Source organism: Molossus molossus, unplaced genomic scaffold, assembly GCF_014108415.1.
Source record: "Molossus molossus isolate mMolMol1 unplaced genomic scaffold, mMolMol1.p scaffold_m16_p_13, whole genome shotgun sequence".
NCBI lineage: Eukaryota > Metazoa > Chordata > Mammalia > Chiroptera > Molossidae > Molossus > Molossus molossus.
The window spans coordinates 46371114-46392986 of record NW_023425348.1 but is presented as its reverse complement, the minus strand read 5'-3'; the positions used below and the strand labels follow the sequence as shown (position 1 = coordinate 46392986).

The following is a 21873-nucleotide window of genomic DNA, read 5'->3' as shown; positions in this document are numbered from 1 at the left end:
CCCGGTTCCGCCCCTCTGCGGGGAGCCCTCACCCTTGTTCTCGTTCTTGATGGGGAAGCAGAGGATGTTGCGCGTGCGGAAACCCGTGCTGTCGTCCACGCCGCGGTAGAAAAGCGGGTGTGCGTATGCGTCCGGGATGTTCAGGATCTGGCCTGTAGTCGCCACGTGGCCCGCTATGCCCTGGTTGGCCGGGATGCGTATCTCATAACTCTGCCGGGGCAGGCATGGGTTGGGAGGAAAATGTTAGTGACTGTTCAGGGAGCCGGCCACCAGGCCCTCTGCAGAAATCCGACCCCCAGGACCACGGCAACACTCTCCACGTGTGCGGCCCTGCCTCACCTCGTCGTCTACCACGCCCCCGTCGAACACCTTGGCCACCAGCTCATTTTGATCCAGCAGGAACACGGAGCAGCTGTGGGGAGACAGCCTTGGTCCATGGGGCCCTGACACCCATCTCCAACCACCCCCCACTTCTCACAACTTGAGGCAAAACCCGGATTTCCAAGGCCAGGAAGGAGTGATCTGTGGTGAGACTCTTCAGGGCTGGCTGACTAAAGACATTAGTCCAGCTCAATGCCTTTTTTTCTGCAGTGCCTACTCTCAGTGCAGTGCCACGCACTGTTATTAGGAGCTGAGGACCCATGGCCAGCAAAGCGAGCCCTGCCTCTGCTGTCATTGGACATTACAGTCTTGATGGTCACAGGCATGAAGTAAAGGATCACACAAAACGTGATGGGGTCCCACTAGAGGCAGTGGAGGGAGGAAAGGAGATGAGGCTGGGGCCTCTCTCTCCCCTCCCAGGGGTAAATTCACTCACATCTCAGCATTGCTGAGGTTTCTGGCCTCTGTGATGATCTCTTGGAGCAGGACAGAGACATCATCTGCGACAGAAAGAAGCATGGGGGGTGGGGTGGGGTGCAGTGGTGAGACTGAGCTGGAATGCCAAGGCCAAGCCCTTCCATTTCTCCTCCCCAAAACTCCAGCTCCCACCCCCACCCCATAATCAGGCATGGGGGAGGGCAGTGCACTCACCCAGGTGAGTGAAGAGGTTCTTTGCCACTTGGAGAAGAGCCTGGAATGGAGAAAAATAGAGGTCACAGGGTTTCAGGTTACAGAAGGTGACCTCTCTAACCCATCTCCGACATCCCCTGGGGCTTTTCATTCCTCTCCTAGGGCTCTCTGCACATGCTGGAGACTGGAAGAGTCTAATTATGCCATTTGGCTACAAGCGAAGGTGTGGGAGGAATTGCCCCAGTGAAAGTGCATAGAAATCTAGAGTCTCATATGTACATTCACCTCTGCCTCCAGCCACCCACATGGTTCTGTAGTACCCGAGTTAAACACTAGAGGGTGATCGCACACAATGCCTGCAGCCAGTGGTCCTTCGGAGGAACTAATGACCTCCGTCTTTAAGAGGCCTCCAGAGCAGTAGGTAATCCCCCTGCTGTGGTCTGGATGGACATGGGCTTTTCCCTTGAGGATGAATCGCTGGAGCTGAGAGCTGGGAGACTTTGCCCCTGAGAGAGGTGCAAGGCAGGTCACTCACTTGGCACTCACACTTGAGCTTCTGCTCCTTCTGGAATGCCAGAGTGCTGGTGAGCACTGTGCTGGTGTAGTGAAAGCAATGCTGGATCACGTGCTTGTCCTGGTCCGTGAATCTGGTGAGGGAGGTGAGGTCATCAGAAGGGGAGCTGATGACATTTCTCCTCTCTTCCATTCCTCCAGGAGCCCACTCAGAGATCCCCAGCTAATTAACCATCACTCTCCTCCTCTGGGGCTGCTCACTGCACAGGCTGCTCAGGACAGCCTCTCTGTCGGCAGGAGGCTCCCTGAGGGGAGGACTCTAATTCTCCTCAGACCGAAATGTTTTCCTTCTCAGACTGTTGCTTCTTGAAGCCCAGCCTTGTCTCCCTCCTCTGACGTCAGATTTACCCGGAGTGAGGATGGGTCTCCTCCCTCAGGACACTTGCCCAGCAGAGCTGGGTGTTCATCTCCTCCTCTCCAGAAGCCCTTCCAGGCTCAGGGATGGGGGATGGCATTGCCCTGTTTTGTCTGGCTCCTGTCACTGTCCTATTCTCCCCAGACTCTCCCTCATCTTTAGTTGTCTCTCAGCTTCAGCCATACTAAAATCCTCATCATTCTGAGAAAACCTCTGGTTCCTTCACACCTTCATGCTTTTCCCTACACTGCTCCCTCTACTTAGAATACCTTTCCCACCCTCCTCCCTCTATGCCCTGAAAGTAAACTTTAAGTCTTAAAGGCAGGGACCGTAACTGTATCACCCCATGCCTGATGCAGAGCCTGGTACAGGGGAGATGTTTGGGAAGTGTTTGCTAAATGTCTTAACTGTACTCTTCCCCTGGCCACCAGCCCCACCACACTCCCTGCTGAAGGAGTCCCTGTTCTCTGAGTTCCAGGCAGCTTCTCTACAGTTAGTGCTTTGAACTGAACCCCACCTTGATTCATGCAATCATTCAGCACTCGCTCCCTGAAGTATGTGAAACCCAGAGATGGCTCTGCTCCTGACCTGGGCCTCAGGCTGTCACCCAGGCCCCATCTCATTTACATTCCAATACCACTTCTCCTCCAGGGCTAGGGCCATCTCAGAACCCAGACCCACAACCAGCAGCCAGAGGTCATAGCCCCTGCTGAACCGCCACTCACTCTGTACTCCTTTCCCCCAAGGCCATCTGGTTAGCACACAGCTGAATACAGTACATGCTCAACATGTGTTTATTGAATGGCATAAATTCTCCCACCACTAGGATGCTCACCTGTACCAAATGACACAGATCCCCCATCCTCCTGCTATCTTCATTTCCCCAGGTTCACCCAACTGCCCACAGAATTCCATGTTGGAAGGTCCTGTTACACAGACCTGTGACTCCCAGATCTCTGCCCACCCCTGCAGACCCCATCCCTAGGCTTCTGACACCTCTCTGGGCCTAACATCCCAAGTCTCCACTTCCTGCAGGAGCTCCAGGCCCTCAAACCCAGCCTGTTAGCTTGAGCCTTAGGGGCCAAGCATCTTGTCAGCATCTTTCTGCATCTTGGAATCAGGACTCAACCTTTTATCTGCCTGTTCCTCCCTACCTATATGACAGCTCAAACTGCTAGATCTGCTGGACCAAGTGTGGCAGCATTCACATACTGAGCCTACTCCCAAGACAGGCAGAGCTAATCAATCATAGCACTAAGATCCACTTTTAACACAATGCTTCATTCATGCAGGTGGCTACTGCCAATTAGGAAGTTGGTATAGGACATGAGATCTATGTATGGTACCACTCTTAGACCCCAAATCTAATCTCAGTTTCTGAGCTATTCTTCCTAACTAAGCCTGTTTATCTGTCTTTGTCCTGCCCTCTACTACATTTTGTATGATTCTTACAGCTGCCCTGTCAGTGCCTGTGAAGACCCTCAGTTTAGCCTGGCCCCCGAGCCTGTATTCCCTTTAGCCATTGTCCACTGTGTCAGCTCTGTAGGTCCCAGAGAGTTCACCATCCCAGGGCTCACTGCTCCTCCATTAGGGAGTTTCCAGCAGAAATGCCAAGCAGGGGATGAGATGGCAAGTGAGGGAAGGCCACTACCCTAATACTGGATAACCCCAACTGCAGAAAGTGGGAAAAAAGAAGGGGAGCTCATTTGGACCTCAACATGACTTTAAATAAGCTAAAATGGGTGATGGAGAGTCAATAATTACCTGTGCCTCAGCCACAGCATCTGCAAGAGCCTAGCATCCTCATAATCTGCATAATCCCATAATCCCAGTCTCTTGCACTGACAAACCATTCAGCCCACCACTGCTGGAACAGTAACCCCTGTCTAGCACTGTTGCCCTAGTAGAACCCTTTCCAGGCTCTCAGCTCACCGCTTGTTCCACATCACCCCACCCAGACTCACAAATCTCCTTCGAGCTTGTTAAAGGCACAGGCCAAGGCCACCACCTGGTCCGTGGCCCGGCTGATAACAGGGACACAGAGCATGGTCTGCAGCTCACAGCCCAACATGCTTTGCAGCTGTTGCACATCCTCCTGCAAAGGGAAGGTGAGTCAGGGCAGGGGAGGAGGGAGAGAGTATGCTTCCTTCCCCTCGCCCTCCACCATCTGCAATAGGTGGTTATCAGGGTCTCCTGCAAGGTGGGAAGTGCTATGACATGGGATGGATTGGGAGGAAGTCCCCAGGTCTGGTCTCCAGCATTCCTAAACTGTCCTGTCCCAGAGACCCTGGCCTTGGGGACTGGGCATTGTGTTCTCCCTTTGCCTCCTTCCCTGGTCCAGCCAGGCCATGGCTTACTGAGGTGAGATCTTTCAGCTGGATAGACTCCTTGTCTTCCACCACCTGGCCCAGACGTCCCATCGTCAACTGTGGAGTGAGGAGAGGCTGAGTCAGGGCCCAGCTCAGACCCCAACCCTCTCCCCAAAGTCTGGAAGTTTCAAGAACCTTTTCAGTCAGTCCAAATGGCAGATGGAATCAACATTGTGAAAGGGTTGGGGTGGAGGGCAGTGTTCTGCTCCTGACCAGAATGCCCTATGGTAGACTTTAGGTTCTCCCCTAACTAGGAGAGAGAAAAGCAGACTCCAAGATTCTCATTGATTTCAATAAATTCTGTGAGAACCAAATCCAGAAACACCCAACAGAAGTGAACAGGTGCCAAGTAAACCCTTCTGTAGATTGTATGAGATTTCTCCTAGTGGGTCCTAATCAAGAGAGGTTGTGAGCTCTCATAACATTTCTAAGTAGATCCCAAGATCCAGCTAATTCCATCAGATTCCAAGAGATTCGTGCAGATCCCAGCTCTGGGCAGATCTCGGGTGTGCCTAGTTTGCCTTAACTGCTCCTGCAGACTCCAACCAGGGGCCGACACAGGACTCACCGGAAAGCTGATCTCTTCCTCCAGCACTTTATCTCCGATGACCTGAGGGACAGAGGGCCGGCGACCCGTTAAAGGATAAACAAGGTTTTCTCTCCTCAGAGACCCGAGTCCCTCTCCAGGTCCTGCAGTGGACCTAGGCCCTCACCTTACAGGAGAGCTGGAGATTGTCCTCGGACACCAGCAGGAGGCAGCAGCGGGATGACCGAGTCTCCTGCTGCAGCTGGAAGGGAGGGACAGCGCGAGGGGATGACCGCGGATCGGGGCCACCCCCACTCCTCACCCTCTCGCCCCTCGGAGGCTCCTCGGGTAGGTGGAAGAGAGAGGAGGGGCGGGACGTGGGAATAGGAGCTGAAATGGAGAGTTCAAACGACGCTGGTCCCTGGAGGAGCAGGGGAGGGGCACGGGGACTCACGTATTGGAGGACTTTGAGCTGCAGAGAAGAGGCGTCCAGGTCGTAGAGCTCCCCTGCAAAGGCGGGGCGCCGATCAGAGGGACCCTTAGACTCCCCCAAGGCTGCACCGCTCGGGCTCCACCTGCCGGTCCAATGGCTGCCCCGGCCCGCCCCGCTCACCGCGCCCCTCCAGGTCCGACCCTGCCCCGCCCCGGGAGCGGCCTCTGCCGGGTCCTCACCGCACAGTTGCAGGATCTTTCCGTCCTGGTGGGCGTGCGCGACCCGGCCCTTCTGGTCTCCCGCGGGGGCCGTCGGGGGATTCTGGACAGCTTCCGGGGCCCCGCCAGGCCCGCGCTGCTGCAGGGCCCGCACCCTCCGCAGGGCCACCAGGATCTGGGGCGGGCCGAGCGGTCAGCTCACCGCTCGCCCCACCGTTACCGCGCTCGCCGCCGCGGGACTCTTCGCCTTTGCTCACGCCATTTCCTAGCCCGCGTCCCGAACAACTCATTCCTCAGCGCTCCCCTCTTCTGTGGGCTCCCACGGCCTCTGGGGCGCCTCTGCATCCAGCCTCCACCCCTAGCCCCAGACTCCTCCGAGACCGGCAAGGTCAGATTTCGGTGTGCCTCTAGCACCCACAGGGAATTCTAAGTCCTTGTTAAAGTCACAACGTCAAATCTCAGCGAAGAGCCTCCATATCATTATGTAGATAGTCTTTCCTAAGTCCGGACAAGATATTTGACGTGCCCTTTCTCACCAGTACCCTAAGTAGGTCAGTGCTTTTCTTATCCTCATTTTCAGATGTGAAACTGATGCTCAGAGAAGTTAAGTGACTTGCTCAAGGTCACACAGCTCAAAGGTGGTGGACTGGAACCCAGGTTTGTCTAACTCCCTGGCAAGATCATCTTCTCGCCCACTGTGATGAGGGTCTTCAGCAGCCCCCGTCCTACCCCAGGCCGACCCCCACTTACATGCTTCTCCACAGCTTGAAGGTTCCACTCTTCACTGTCACTCAGCTGGCCACAGTGTACCTGGAGGGATGTAGGAGAGGGACTAACTGTGACTGTCCCTAGCCTCCTATTTCTGCTAGAGGGCCCTCTTCAGGCCTGGCATACACCTGTGCCCACCAACACATAAACACTCCAGTCTGTGGGCTTCGGTGATAAACCTGTCCTTGTGACCAAGCATATGGCTCCAGGAAAATCCCCTCCTCCAGGAAACCATCTAGGGCTAATCCAAATAAAAGTGGAACTTTCCTGATCTCTATCTTTTCAGTCACTGTTCCAACAATTCAGGTGGATAGTGAGGGAAGGGGGGTGACCTGGAACTCCTCTCCATCTCCCAGTCCATGGAGCCCTTCAGGACCTGATTATGGAATCAGTGCTATTAGCCTAAGCCTCCCATCTCCATCATTTCTGAGTTGGGGTTTGAGCTGCTCCTAAGTCTGGGTAAGGGAAGAAGTCCAACATTTATGATGTATCTGCTGTGCCTTAAGAATTTGGGAGGATGGCCCTGGCCGGTTTGGCTCAGTGGTTAGAGTGTCGGCCCACGGACCAGAGAGTTCTGGGTTCAGTTCCCACTAAGGGTACGTACCTCGGTTGCAGTTTGTCCCCGGCCCTGGGGTCAAATGGGTGGCAACCACTTGATGTGTCTCTCTTACATCAATGTTTCTCTCTCTCTCTTCCTCCCTCTCTCCCTCCTGTTCTATCTGAAGATAAATGCAAAAATGTTCTTGGGTGAGGATAAAAAGAAAAAGAAAAAAGAATTTGGGAGGATGGATGAATACATGAATGAATGAATGGAGTGATAACATGCTTTGCCTTACATGTGATTCTCACCATCCAGTAAGGCAGGCTTTCACCTTGCAAATAACCAAACCCAGAAAGGTTGAGTGATATGTCCAAGGTTACACAGAAGAAAGTGGCAGAGTTGGGACAGTATCAACCACTCTCTCACCTTCTCTGCCCACACCTTCCACTCTCCAGACCCACTCTTATCACCACCCACATTAACCTGCTCTCCCTAACTTCCCTGGGTCAGTTACCATAAATTCCTTCAGTGCATCATTCATACTCTGTGAGGTCCCTTCGCCTACCCTTGCTTGAGTGCTTGACAGAAAATTAGAGGGAGAGAGGGAGGGGTGGCAGTCTGGGGACCCACCGCAGGTCCTTCTAGCAAAGATCTCCACCTGCGTCACTAGCTTCTGGTGGTGCCTAATCAGAGCTGCTCACCACCTGCAGGGCATCCCAGGGTGACTGCACTGGGGTTCCTTCCTATATCCTTCCTTCTCACTCAGCAGCTGCCTGCCTGCCTCTGTTCTAGGTCCCCTGCCAGGAGCAGATGGAAAGGAGACCAGCAGGTTCTCAGGAAGCTCACATCTGGCTGGGACAGGATGGAGTGGGGGATGCGACTGGGGGTGCAGAACCTCATACCTGAGGAGGAAGAAGAAGAAGAAGGTAGACTGGGTGGATGGGAACTTAAAGACTGTTGGAGCTCAGAGGGGGAGGGCATCTGGGGGGCTTCCAGAACTGTCACTGAAGCATGGGGAGGACAAGTAGAACCTGAAGAGAGGGCATGCTGCAGGCAGGAGCTGACTGGCAGTGCTGGGTAGAAGGTGGTATGGGAAGATGAGGATCTGGGCAGGAGTGGGGTCCATTGTGCCCCAGTGGGGAGGGCCTTGAGTGCCAGGCTAAGGAATTGGACTTTAGCTTGAGGGCATGGCCTATGGGGCATGGGGTGAATTGGAGGGAGCAACACTGGAGACAGGAAGACCTGGACAGGGTCTGGGTGGTATTGAAGGTTAAGCTCTGGCTGAGGCTCCTGCCGTGACTCCCATGGGACAGGGATTTGAAAGGAGCTGGGACATGGTTCATTTGCATGTGGCTCACATAAACATGTTGACATTTTACTATTAGTAGATGGGGGAGGGCATCTACTTTTTCCTCCCACCTGGACCCATCTCTCAGGAACAGGGAAGGTCGGGACCCCTCTAGGGCTCTCGGGGCAACAAGTTCCTGGGCTGCTGAAAGACTTGGTCCCAGTGCAGAGCTGGGAGACTGAATGGAGCCTCAGAAGTCCAGGGCAAAGGAAGGAACTGGGGAGACCCCCGCCCCCTGGACCTCCCCTCACCCCAGCACACACTCCTGGGCTGCCTCACTCTTTCTGCACCCAGCATGTGCACAAACACAATATACTCTCTCATGAAGACCCTCAGTGCCCCACCACACACACCCACACTCACACTCAATCTCCCATGGAAATACTCGGGCATGAGCGTGCGTGTGCACGCGCACACACACGTAGTCACCAACTCAAAGACATCTGCACACCCACACTCACGATGTCCACACTATCCACATGTGCACATTCGTAACTGTACATAGGATACTTGAGTTCTAATATCCGAGAGCCATGCACGGGCTTCTGTTCCACCCCTCACATGCACACACACCATTACCAACACTCACACATGGCTTTTTGCTCATCAACAGAAACATACACTTGCACCCTGGCCAATTGCTCAGTGGTTAGAGCGTCAGCCCAAAGACCAGAGGGTCAGGGGTTCGATTCCCGGTCAAGGGCATGTACATAGGTTGGAGGTTTAATCCCTGGCCCTGGCTCCAGCCCTGGTCCCTGGTCAGAGTAGTGCAGGAGGCAACCATCGATTTGTCTTTCTTACAAGGATGTTTTTCTACCACCCTCCCCCCCATTCTCTCTCCTTCTCTCCCTCCCTCCTACACTATCTAAAAAATTGATGGAAAAATATCCTTGGGTGAGGATTAACAGAAAACAGAAAAACACACACACTTGCACCTACTTGTGTTAATCAGGGAGCCTGTCTGGGGCCGAGGGAGCACTCAGTGGTAGGCACTGGGGCTGTAGACAGGGTTGAGAACCCAGCGAACCCCCACACCACTCATCCTCACCAAGTTCAACACAGCTTATCCCCATGTAAGGAGCTGGCGAGGCTGGCACAGCTGGGGGAAGCGTGGGCACACATCATGCATCAAATGCCAGAGACCAAGTACCGCCCACTCCTCAGAGGGACTTATTATTCCAGAACTGAAGAACAGGGCCGAAGACTCCTTCCACACAGAGACTCTGTAATCAGGGTGCTTGGAGCTGCAGCTGCAGGGGCCCAGAATTCATTCAGGCCGCCCAGCACCTGGGCAGCGTCTTTCTCAGAGAGCCTTTCAGTGACCACATTTCCATCAGGCCCCAATATTCTGTGCAGGGCTCCCCGGTGCTCCTTGCTGGCACTTACCATCATTTGCAATTCTATCCTCATTTTGTCCCCTGGTTTGACTGTGTCCCTGACCCCTCCAGACTATGGTCTGTGGAAGCAGGGCCCGTCTGGTCTGTCTCCGTCACAGCTGCTTGCACACCTAGCACACAGTGCCTGGCAGTGCTGGAGAAATATGCCTTCCATTGATGGATGGGTGGATGGATGAATCCCAAGAGCAGAGACTCAGAGAAGGGAATGGGATTTGCTGAGAAAGGAGCTGATGAGTCAGCACTCCCAAAAATCTGCCCTGTGGCACCCCCTGTATACTCTGCACCCTCTGTCCTTGGAATGTGGTAGCAGCTGGCAGGTTTGAGGCTGCTTGTGCAGCCTCCCGGAGGGTGTGTGATCCTGTGGCCGGAGCAGTGGGACAGGATCTGTCAGATGTGTGTGCACTGGAGAAAGGATGCCCTGGAGAAGCACTTTTCCCCTTGAGTAGGAAGGCACAGGCTTGAAGAAAAGGTAGACCATGAATAATGCAAATGTCTTTCAAGAGCTGGCCACTGCTAGGGGTGTTCAAGGAGGTGAGGGGAAAGTTGCTGGGGACTTCTCCTGGGAGCCAGTCCCAGGTAACATCTTGCTCAACAGCATGTACCCCACACCTCAGCCTCACCAGGGTCGCACTCCAGCACCCTTCTTCCCACCTGCCTTTGCCCAAGCTCTGCTCTCCACACAGGGTATCCTCTCCCTTCCCTGCCTGCCGACCTCCTACCCATGCCCAAAGCCCAGTCGAACGCGGTCTCCGCTGTGAGGTGCTCTTGTGCTCCAACCTTTGCCACCAGAGCACCTGCACCTTTTTCCTTTGGCTAATAATGGCCTGAGGGTGTCCCTGCTTCCTCCAGACTGAGAGCTTCTAGAAGGCAGAAATGGGTCTGACGCCTCTGTCTGCGCGGGTATGCGGCCTGGAGCAGGGCCCCGAGCAGGGTTTTGCTAGAGAGAAATAAATTCAAGTGATCTGACTCTACCCCCTCCGCAATATACAACACACCCTTACACACAGGCCTTCTCCCCTGGAGAAGGCTGAAGTCTGGCCCAACCTGAGTCAAGGTGAGCAGCAGTCATAGCAACCACCCTCTGCCCACAGGATGACAACCTTCTAGATGTCTTCCACTCGGGGGGTTGCTCCCCTTCTGACCCCGTCCTCACAGCCCCAATATACAAAGTCCTTCTCAGGAACCGGACACCCCGCACTCTTTTCCTCAACAAAGGTGGGCTACCGTGCCTCTGCCTCGCACCCCACTACTGCACGCCGCCCCCAGCCATGGTTCTCTTCGAGGAGACCGGCTCTGGCACAGACTGGGACGGGTGGGAGGGAAGCTGCGCTCAGAGCTCTGTGCCAACAGCAGATCGGTTCCCTGCAGGAACAGAAGCTGGGGGGTGGCAGAAAGCAAGGGGGACGTGTCTCCCTAAGTCAGGCAGATGGGACTCCGAGGAGACCAAGCCAAGTACCCCTTCCTTCCTCTCCCCACGGCACCCCCACTCCTACCACCTTCCCCTCCAGCTCCAGAAAGGTCAGGCACCACAGAAACCTCTAATTCTGCTTTAATGAGCTCGAAGGAGTCCCTGGGTGCACCAAGTCCAGGTCATTTATCTGTCTGCACCCCAAGTCTGCTCCTTATTGGGGTAATGGTGATGGGGGGTGCTAACCTTCTGTTCCTAGGATAAAAAAGAGACTTTGAATGCTCCTCTCCATATGGGAGGCCAGCAACTTTGGTCCTGCCCTTTCAAGGTGGGGCAGAGGGGTGGGGTATGGGAGAAGCCCCAGCCTTCTCCCAGGCCCTCATTTTTCACAACTCCAGCCCAGCTTGCTGCTCTACACACACAACACACACACACACACACACACACACCTCCATTCACCACTCCCTCCCCTGCCCTCCTCTCCCCCATCCCACCCCACAAGGGCTCTTACCAAGATGACGGCTGCCACAGCCCCAGCCTCCTTGTCCACCAGCGGTATGACCAGCACTGAGGGGGAGAGGGCAATGAGGTGATCCTGCAGGGCCAGTGGGGCTCAGACATACTGAGCCAAGACCCAGGGAGGGAGACAAAGACATACAGAGAGAGCCTGGGACAGAGACACAGAGACCCAGAGACCCAGAGAGACAGAGGGGAGTCCTGAGGTGGTAACAAAAACAACCACAGCAAAGACCCCTGTATGGAAGGAAACCCCCTCACTTGACAACCTTCTTGCAATCCTCCCAGCAACCCTGAGAGGGAGGGAGGCAGGTAAGGTTGAGCACCCCTATTTTACAGATTGGGAAACAGAAGTCCAGAAAGGGGAAGTGACTTGCCCAAGATCACACAGCAAGTCAGGTCTCCTGACTCCCAGTCTTGTGCACTTTCCACATCGAGACAGAAGACAGAGACCTAGAGAGACTGAGACACGAGGCAGAGAGACATGGCGGACAGGGGGCAGAGAGAGGAAGAGAAAGAAAAACAGAGATAATGACAGAGAGAGCATGACAACAGTTACAGCCCATCCAGCAGCTCGCACAAACGCATCATCACTGCGGCCACTGGCCACCAAGCCCTAGTATGTGGCAGGCCCTTAACATGCGTTATTTGCTCTTCCTCACAACACCCCCTCAGGGTAGGTTCTGTTGTTCCATTTTACAGATCAGAAAATCGAGGCTCAGAGAGGTTAGTAGCACCATAGAGAATTAGATGGTGGGATTGCTACAGACACAAAGCAAAAGAAAGGACAAAGAGAAATGAAAACAGGAGACAGACATGATGTGGGGAGCAGGGGCCACAGTCCCTCCTTGCCCCTGCCCAGCTCCCAGCCCTTACCTTGGGTGTTGGGAGCCAGTGGGGCCACCAGCTTGGCCAATGTCTTCCCAGGCAGGTCTGAGGGCCCCAGTCCATTGCAGCCCAGCCGCTTCTGGGAGGTCACAGCCTCTCTGAAAAAAGGACAGGATTCCACCTCTCAGCCCTGGATTAGAGAGAACAAGCCCTGGCCCAGGGACACACAGCAGGCTAGTCCCTGCACATCCGCAAGGCTCGGAACAAACTGACCTGCTGTAGGGCAGATGCGAGGAGGGCAAAATAAAAGAGCTGGGGACCCTAGTCAGCTACAGTCTGTCCTCTGGTGCCTCTGGTGCTGGTCGTTGTGTGAGAGGTACCTCAGAGGACAGCACAAACCCCCAGAGCAAGAACACAAGGGCTTGGAGCTAGGCTGCCTGGGTTAAATCTTACTGTGGCTACTGCTTCACCTTGGTCAAGTGACCTAACCTCTCTGAGCTTCACGAATAATCATCATAACTAAAGTTTATCAAACATTTTCTTTATGTTATTCACAGTCCAATAACTATGAGTACATAGATGAACTCAGAATCCTCCCAAATCCTCTGAATTAAATATTATCATCATCTCCATTTCCAGGTGGAGGAGCTAAGGTACTGAGAGGTTAAGTAATCGTCCAAAGTTTCACAGCTAATAAGTGGTAGAGCCAGGATTTGAACCCAGCCAGCTGGCACCAGACCTGTACTCCTAACCAGTAATGCTTGAACCTTCCTAAAGACCTGTGGGGGTGTGAGCCTCCAGCGGGGACTTGGCATGAATGTTGAGGAGGCAAAGGGCGTAGGTGTGATGGAGGAAAGGCGAGGTGGATGTGGAATAATGAATTTCTCTCTGCCTTCACCACACACGCCACCCTCCCCCCAAGCCTCCGGCTCTTCCTGCTTAATTAAGTGCCTGATTTTTCACCAAATGTCACTCCCTGGTGATTAATTGTCCTGGGTTCCTCGTCTTTCATGCTGCCTCCACTTAATTATATTTGTAGGAATTGCCTGGTCTAGCTAGAAGAGAAGCTTGGGGGGCTGGGACTCCCAAGTGTGGTGGGGGGGACACTAAAGGTAGACCAGCAAAGGTCAGATGAAGAAGAGAGCGGGCAGCCTGAGAGTCTCCCAATCAGTAGATCACAGCGGCTAGAGAACTCGAGGACCAAAGAGGCTGAGCATCTCAGTCAGGTCACGTAGCTTTCTGAACCAGACCTGTTTGCTCCTGGCTCCTGGTTCAGAATCTATTAAGAAACAGATGAGTCTCCCACCTTCTAGCCCTCACACCCTGGACCTTGAAGGCTGTGACTGTGCCTATCACTCCAGGAAGGAACAGAAATCTAGGGTGGCAGGAGGTCAGTGGCAGCCATGTTTTCTGATGACTAAATTGGTAAAGGCTGGGACTTCATGGAGGCAGGAGGCTGGCCTAGGTGACCCTTTGCCAAACCCCCTTGTGGACCCCACCCAGCCACTTGGCTTGGGACTATCTGGTTATTAGGCAGCCACAAGGTGGCGCTGGTCCCTGTGTGGTTGGTTGGTGGACTCGGCAGTTTCATTCCACTGACCCCTGACTTCCACTCTCCTCCACCCGACACTGGAATCCTGGGCTGCCTTGGCCTTCCTCCTCCCCACCAAGGGACCCTGAGAAAGGAATCTACCCTCAGTTTTTCTTCTCTTCTGCACAAAACTCCTTTCTCTGTGCTTATGGCCTCATGACTCTCCAGCTCCCCCCTCTCATGAGCTCCAGACATCCAAAGGCCTCCTGGAGGCTTGTCCTGCAAGTCCCTGAGATTGTCAAAGGCACCCAGTCCTAATCTGAACTTACCCTTGCCACAACTACCCCCAAAGTGGCACAGCCATCCAGCAGGTCTTTTGCGGCTTGTCCACAGACTGTCCTAGCTGCCTCCCTCTTCCTCACCTTCCCCAGCCAGTGGGTGAGTCACTGCTCATGCATCTCTCACAACTGTCCCCTGCTTTCCATTCCCCAGCTACTTCCCAGCTCATACAGAGCCACCCCTGACCCTGCACAACCTCTCACCTAGTCTCTTGCCTCCCTAGGGGCAGGTCCCTTAAATCCACCCCCATACTAGAGTCAGAGCAAGTTTTGTCAACTAAGTACTCATAGGAGCGTTCCACTTGAAGTCTTTCATTCCATGGAGTGTTTATTCCGGGCTCCTTCTGGGTGAGGTTTGGTACTGAGGACCGAGATGAGGAGAGGAGGCGGCTATGTGCCTGACTCCGAGTCCCAGTGCTTGAGTGCAGGAGCAAGGGCTCTGACAAAGGGAGGAAGAGTGGGCCCAGCCTACCCAGGTGCAGGACGGAAGTGAGGTCAGAGAGGGCTTCCTGGAGGAGATGTCGGAGTTGAGTCCTAACGGGCATGCAGAGGTTAATAAGGCAGGCAGGAAGGAAAGTGTAGGCAGAGGGAACTGCCTGTGCAAAGGCTCAGAGGAGAGAAAGTATGCGTGTCTGCTAGATGGTCCAACTGTAAGGAGTTGGTTTGGCTGGACAGCAGGAGGGGACCCGGGCCCTGAGGAGCCGGGTTTGATCCTGAGGGCAGTGGGAGACCCAGTAGGGACTTCAGCAGGGGGAGGTAAAGGTCAGCTTTGATTGCTGGCAGCTGGGAAGAACTCTCACTAGACAGGGAGAATCTGGAAGACCGGAGGCCCAGTCTCAGAGAGCGCCCCAGAGTCTCAGTGGTCAGCATAGGAGAGGCTGGGCGGGCATGTCAACTTTGACTGGGCCCAGATCTCCCACTGAGCGCTGGCCCTCTAAGGATCCTCAGCCCTCAAGAGTCCCTCACCTTGGCACCTTGCTCTGCACCGTGTCCTCCCTGGCCCAGTCACATCTCATGGCCCCAGACAGGCCATGCTCACCTCAGCCCACCCCCATTCAAGCCCTTTTCCTCTGCTGTACCTTTCCCAGAACTGCTGTCCCCACCCCAGGTAGGGGTGGGGCTTCGTCTACCACTCACACCCCAGATGGTTCTCTCCTCAACTCAGAGCCCCCCTCTGCCTGCCTCCTTTCCCCTCCGGACTCCCCCACTCCCCTTCTCCACACCCCGGGGCCAGCTGTCCAGGTTGAAGGCTAATGACTCAGGCCCGGGCGCCTGGGTGGTCATGATCTGCCCCACTGAAGATAAAGACAGATGGGTGCAGAGTGGAGAGAGGAACGGGTGTGGATTTTATGACAGTTCCGTCCTTTTAACAACTATTTGTTTAGTGGAAAGAGTAGACAGAAAGGCTTTCTGTTGGCAGGGTCAATGGCCTGGAAAGAGCTGGGTGGCCAGGCCCCCTTTCACTCTTCTGAGACCCCGCTTTGGTGTGTCCCCACGCCTGTTACTGACACTCCTCCTCCCAGCCTCAACTGCACTCTGACCTTTCATCCCTCGGAGATAAATCATGATCCAGGCCAGGACCTGGATCCTCCTCTCCCTTTCACTCTCCCGGAGTGTGAGACTCCAGAGATGGAAACAGACTATTCCCTGTGTCCCTAGAGACAAATCAGAGGGACAGACAGATTCTGCAGTGAGAGGGGACCAGCTCTGAGGAAGCAATTTCTCCAGGGTCCCCTAAGTGCTAGTGGCAGTAGACAACCAGCCAGGGCTGGTGCGGGCGGTGTCTCTTGCAGCTGAAAGGCCCCAGATTTTGCTGCACTCAGCAGTGGGTAATCAGAGGCTTTAAGATGACAAAAGACACAATAAGAAGAGGAAAGTGGCAGAGCTAGTCTGGGGACCGAAATAGTCTGGGAGACAGAAGTGGGGCACCAAGAAGAGGAGGTGAAGCCTTCCAGGAAGCCCTCTGCCCAGGCAGCCCTCCGGGATTCTCTCCCCTGCAGCCCTGAGGCCCCTTGCAGCCCTGGGAATCCAGAGCTGGACCAGCCCTCACATGTCAGTGTCCGACCCCATCATGTCACAGAAGTACAGACTGAGGCCCAGGGAGGGTGAATGAGATTGTAATTGCAGCTATGTTGTCCTGGATCCCAGATCTCCCGACTCCCAGCCCACGTTCTGCTTGTGGACAGACCCACTACGGCCCAGACACCTTTTCTGAACTTGGATCTTCCTTGGTGCCAGGGAACTCTGAGCCGGCCTCCTAGAGGACCTCTGTCTGGGCCTCGGAGAAGTGGACTGTGGGCTGGTGGAGATGGAGACGGCAGGGCAGGACTTCACAGAGGAGGAGAGAGCACATGGAGCAGGTTTGGGGGGGGGCAGGAAACCCAAACACACTGGGAGGGAGAAGCCGGTCTGCAAGCCTGAGGAGTAGTAGGGGCACTGGCCGGAGAGGCTGGGCAGCTGGTGACCTCACTGCACCAGCCCATCGCCACCCCGCCTCTCCACCCACCCTTAGCCCATTCTCTGCCTTTCCTCTCGGCCCTTGTCCGTCTTTATGATCTGCCTCCACTTCACACCTGCTGCTGTTTGCCAGCCTCCAGGCTTTCCTGAAGGAGCCACCCCCTGCACTGGGCACCCACCTCAGCCAAGGCAGGTGCCTTGCCTCCTGTGGGGGCCAGTGCCACAGAGATCACCCCTAGAAGTACCCTGTAACCAGCCCCACCCATTTTCTAGAAAAAGAGACTGCGGCCAGAAGGGAAGAAATTTTCTCAAGGTCAGTCACTAAGTAAATCTATTGGAACTTGGGGCTAGAGGCCACCAGCAGTCCCTGAGCTCCTGCTGGGTGCTGGGTGCTGTGATGAGCACAGGTGTGTCTGACCCCCCTCCAGTGTGCCTCCCTCCTCCACACACCTGTGTCTCAGCCCCAGTGGAAGAGGTGGGCTCACCACCAGATTTAGGGAGTGGAATGCAGATTTCACCCCAATCTTTGCCAGCCTGAATGAACTGTGATCTCCATGTCCCAAGGGACAACACCTCCGCCATCACCCCTCACCGGCCCTGCCTCCTGGGCCCCCTGGGGTCTCTGAGCACTGTCTCCCAGCAGGCACTCGCCTCTGTCTCCACTGAACTCTAGGCTAATTGCATTGACAAATTCACTCTTAACTGTCTTTTTTTGGTACCTTTTCCAAAGGCTTCAGTGAGTCTGAAGCAGTTGGGGGTTGGGGGATACTGAGGGGATCTGATCCCCCTCCAAGATGCCTGGACCACACACTCCCATCTGCAGCAGCAGAGAGCCTGAGGGGAGTGTTTGCAGCCTCGGGAGGGACAGAGGGAACCCCGCGGGATGCTCCCTCCACCTGCTGGGCCCATGATCCGGTGCCCCTCTCCCAGGAAGGCCTTCTTAGCTCTTTTGAAGAAACTTCCTGGATAGGCAAGCTCATATTAAGCAAAGTTCTTGAGAATTAGTGGGGGCAGGGGGTGGGGTGGGGGGTGAGGGTGTTGGCTCAGAGGAGAAAAGGGGACTTTATAGCATTTTCCCCCCTTATGATTGCAAAGATCTTCCAGCTCTATCCTGCCATTTTACAGATGGGACAGTAGAGGCCAGAAAGGGGTCATGGCTGGCTCAGTTCTCACGGTCCTTGAGGGGAGGAGTTGTCAGGAAATGCTGAACGGGAGAGTGTCACCCACCACTCACCTGTGGGGAAATGGAATGAGAGACTATGAGGTGAGAAGGCCCTGGGGTATTGGAGAGACACCAGCCCCTTCCACAGGGAAGGACTGGGAGAGAGCAGCATCCAGGAATCCAGGGTCCCAAGTGCCAGGACCACCAGCATGCCCACCATACGGACCTCCAGCATCCCTAAGAGCAATTCCTTCCAGGCCTCTATGAAAGGTGAGTATCTTGCCAGCCTCAGCTCCTACCTGAGAAAGCCACAGCCCTGGACTACCTCCCCACCCCCCCACCCACACCCACACCCACCCCCAACCTCATTGGAAAAACTCTCCTCCAGGGAGTAAAGTGCTGCCTTCCAGTAACAGCCCCACCCCCACCCCCTGTGCCCACTCAGCCCCCAGATCCCCACCCAGTGCTCCCAGACCTTCACTGGTCCTGCGGTGCTTAGAAGTCAGTGGACACATCCTCCGGGCCCTACCCTCCTCTGGACCAGCAGTCCTGCCTGTCAACACTTTCTCATCTGACAAATCCACTTCCCCTCATTGTTCCCTGAACAGCTAGGAGCCAAGAGACCATGTCCCAGGCCTGGCTCTGCCTCACACTGGGTATGTGGTGTTGAACACATCTCACGATGTTTGCCCATCTGGAAAATAAGGAGACTGAATTCAATAGGCTCAGAAGTGTCAGGGGACCATGTGATTCCAACATTCTATCATAATGAAAACAAAACCAGACGTTTAGCATTCGTACAATTTTAAGAGCTTTACATGTGTTAAACTCATTTAAGCCTCCCAGCAACTCTGTGAGATAAGTACTATTCTTATCTTCACTTTACAAACAAGAACACCAGAGGCACAGAGAGGTTGAGTAGCTTGCTCTGGGTTATACGGCTAGTGAACGGGGAGCTGGGAGGTAAACCCAGGCAGTCGGGCTCCAGAATCCACAGCAGGACAGTGCCTCAGCCCTGTTCCTGGATACCCACGTCCTCAGGCAAGTCCAGCATTTAGTGATTCAAATTGTGATTCTGTGCCTGACTGTGAGAACCTCCCAGGCAGTTCCTGGCCTGCTGGGGTTCTGAATGATTGACTGACGTTCTGACGCAGCTCTGAGCAGGCTGCTGCGATGTAGAACTTCCTCGGAGAAAACCTGCCACTTGCTGCTTTCTCTGTGCTGTCCACTCCCCCAACCCAACACAAAAGAAGACGCTGCTTCTCCCCTCTATGCTGGAGTCAGCGACCCAGCCAACGAACCCCACCTGGCAGGGAAGCTGAGGTCAAGGTCAGATGGGGAGGGTCAGACCAGATGACTTTGACAAGTGCCCAGGCCTGAGATCCTTGACCATGAGAGAGGGCGATAGGATGAGGATGGCTCACCGGATTTTTCCCTCCTTAGGCAGCTCGTGGGGAGGGTCCTCACACACCAGCCGGGACTGCCTGTCCAGCAGGTAGGTGTAGACAGTCTCCTGAAACAGAAGGCGCTCATGAGGCCCCGCAGAGGCCCTCCCAGCTGCCAGCTCCAGTCTGCACAAGTTCTAGGTGGCAAGGTCAAGGGCCCTCTGGGAGTAGGCTCAGGCATCTGTTTTTACTCTACAGGTCATTCTAACGTGCAGTCAGGGTAAAAAACTCCCTTATGAACTTACCTTCTCCTCTTGGAAGGGGTTCAGGGCAGGCAGTGATTACTTACTCTGCCAGCTTTTCTTACCTATCACCCTAAATCCAGGGCACTAGGGAGGGGGGCTGAGGGCTGAAGGTGCAGACAATCCCCCACCCCAGCCCGGGATGTTTCCTTGCTGTGACTTCAGCCTCAGCAAACAATAACCAAGTGTTCACTCAGGGCCTTACTACAGGAGGGGCTCAGAATGTCCCGGAAGCTTCCCTCCTACCTCGGAGACACAAACAACTCTACAAGAAACCACACACTGTGACCCAAGCTGGGAGGGCTTCCTGGAGGAAGTGACCTTAAAGCTGTAACTGGAGTGGGAATTAGACTCATTCAGGGAGTGGGCGAGGCACAAAGAATGGCGTCTGGGCTGAGTAGCAGGTATGTAGGTGTGAGAGTACTGAGTGTTTATGGAACTGACAGTGAGGTAGGGGCACAGGAGGTGGGCTTGGGGTCAGCAGGGGCTGAGCTGGAAGAGCTTATAAGCCAAGCTGGGGGAGGATGCCAGGGGCTGCTGCCAGGTGGAGGGGCTTGGGGTGAGCCTGAGAGACAGATTTGTATTTTGGAATGATTGCTTTCCAGAGTGAGATCAAAGCTCTGCTCAAAGACTGTCGAGTCTTTGGCTTGTCAGTCCACCCTCTCCAAGGCCCAGAGGGTCTCAGCCTCAGTACAGGTATGGAAAAATCAGTTGCCTTCACTGACCCACACGTGAAAATCCACATTCCCTCCAGACCAGACTGGCTACTCTTAGGGATCCCTAACCAACTCCCATTCAGCACAACCGTGCAGAGCGTCTCCACTGCCCATACTGTGTGTGACAAGGGAGACCCAGACGCCAGTGCTGTCCAGCAGAGCCCGGGCCCCAGGGAGGGGGCATCCACTGCTCAGCTAAGTATCCTGAGGGGTGTTGTTTTCTCAGTCGGAGACTAGAGGGCTCTCTTCTCTGCCATTGGTATCAGGGAGGGCTTCTGGAGGAGGTGACACTGGAGCTAGACATTGAAGGCCCACCCTCAGTAAGTGTGGAATCCTCAGCAGAAGCAGATGCCTTTCACAACTGTGAGTGCATAATCCTGGCAGCCACTCTTTTTGCCTTTGGCTGTGCCAGCCAGCCCCCAGGCTCTCCCAACCCCCAGGAGATGGACCAGTCCTCTTGCCAAAGAACCCAAGCCAGACACAGTATAGTATAGTGTGGGCTGGGGGTGACAGGGCCTGAGGGCAATGAGGGGGTGCAAAGCCTGGCACCCCCTTGTCCTCCTGGGTGAGGGTCCAGGTGGGCAGTTCCGGGATGAAGAAATCAGTGGGGCTCTGGCTGGTTTGGCTCAGAGGTTAGAGCATTGACCTGTGGATCAAAGAGTCACAGGTTTGATTCCAGTCAAGGGCATGTACCTCGGTGGCAGTTCGGTCCCTGGCCCTGGTTGGGGTCATGTGGCAGACAACCAATCAATGTGTCTCTCTCACATTTCTCTCTCTCTCTCTCTCTCTCTCTATCTCTCTCTATCTCTCTCTCTCTCTCTATCTCTATCTCTATCTCTATCTCTATCTCTATCTCTGTCTCTATCTCTATCTCTATCTCTATCTCTCCCTCCCACTCAGTCTGAAAATGAATGAAGAAATATCATCCTTGGGTGAGGATTAAAAAAAAAAAAGAATCGGTGGGAAGAAGGCCTCCCACTCCTCATCTATATCCAGACTCCTTCTTGTCATCCGGCTGTTTTAGCAGCCTAGACGGGGCCTGTGTGATTTGTCTCTAAGAGATTAAAAGATTAAGAGACCCCAGGGTCACGCAGAGAGTCCTTCCCTGGCACAGAGAGGAGTAGATGATCCAGGGATGGAAAGGCAGAGAGAATAGCTTGTCACTTAATTTCTGGATGTCCGTCCGCCTTCCGCCCCCTCACTCTCAGCCTCTGGGTTAAAATTAGCTGAGTTTATGGGAGAGGAGAAGGGAACTGTTTCAGACACATCAGCACCATCTGCATCGGGGATGCCTGCCACAATGGGTGCTGATGAGGGAGCCTAGCCAGGTGCTAGCGGCTGTCCTCATGGGGAGGGGGTGGAGAGATTGGGAAGACCCCTCCCCACTGTCTGGAGGCAGAGCAGACCTCCCATCTCCCTACCCTTTTAATGCTGAGCCCCTCCATGCAATCCAGCCAAAGTTAGGGCTTCCCTAGCTCAAACAGGTCTCTTGAATAAGCCAAGGTAGACGCCTATTGTTCCAGGAACCTGGTCACCTGTACCACAGCTGTCTTTCCAGCACCCAGCTTTGGGGATACAATGAATCTACTGCAGGGCATCTATGCTGGCACAGCAGGCACCCTTGCCTGCGAAGGTCTGGCCAGTCACCTCTTCCTCCCCCTCCTAGGACAGCCCCAATGACCACAGTGGGG

At 54.6% G+C, this 21873-nt stretch overlaps 1 protein-coding gene across 1 annotated transcript in view; it reads right to left on the bottom strand.

Moving 5' to 3' along the window:
- The window catches only part of PDE2A (phosphodiesterase 2A), a 63750-nt gene that overhangs the window by 7850 nt on the left and 34027 nt on the right, over positions 1 to 21873 (bottom strand). The window contains exons 4-18 of the mRNA XM_036258962.1: positions 19204 to 19292; positions 12340 to 12449; positions 11459 to 11514; positions 6236 to 6295; positions 5507 to 5660; positions 5289 to 5341; positions 5022 to 5096; positions 4877 to 4918; positions 4297 to 4365; positions 3904 to 4034; positions 1547 to 1658; positions 1033 to 1072; positions 818 to 881; positions 340 to 412; positions 33 to 210 (exon numbers count right to left, since the gene is read on the bottom strand). Coding sequence (XP_036114855.1) covers positions 33 to 210; positions 340 to 412; positions 818 to 881; positions 1033 to 1072; positions 1547 to 1658; positions 3904 to 4034; positions 4297 to 4365; positions 4877 to 4918; positions 5022 to 5096; positions 5289 to 5341; positions 5507 to 5660; positions 6236 to 6295; positions 11459 to 11514; positions 12340 to 12449; positions 19204 to 19292 — 1306 coding nt within the window. The remainder of the gene's footprint in view (positions 1 to 32; positions 211 to 339; positions 413 to 817; positions 882 to 1032; positions 1073 to 1546; positions 1659 to 3903; positions 4035 to 4296; positions 4366 to 4876; positions 4919 to 5021; positions 5097 to 5288; positions 5342 to 5506; positions 5661 to 6235; positions 6296 to 11458; positions 11515 to 12339; positions 12450 to 19203; positions 19293 to 21873) is intronic.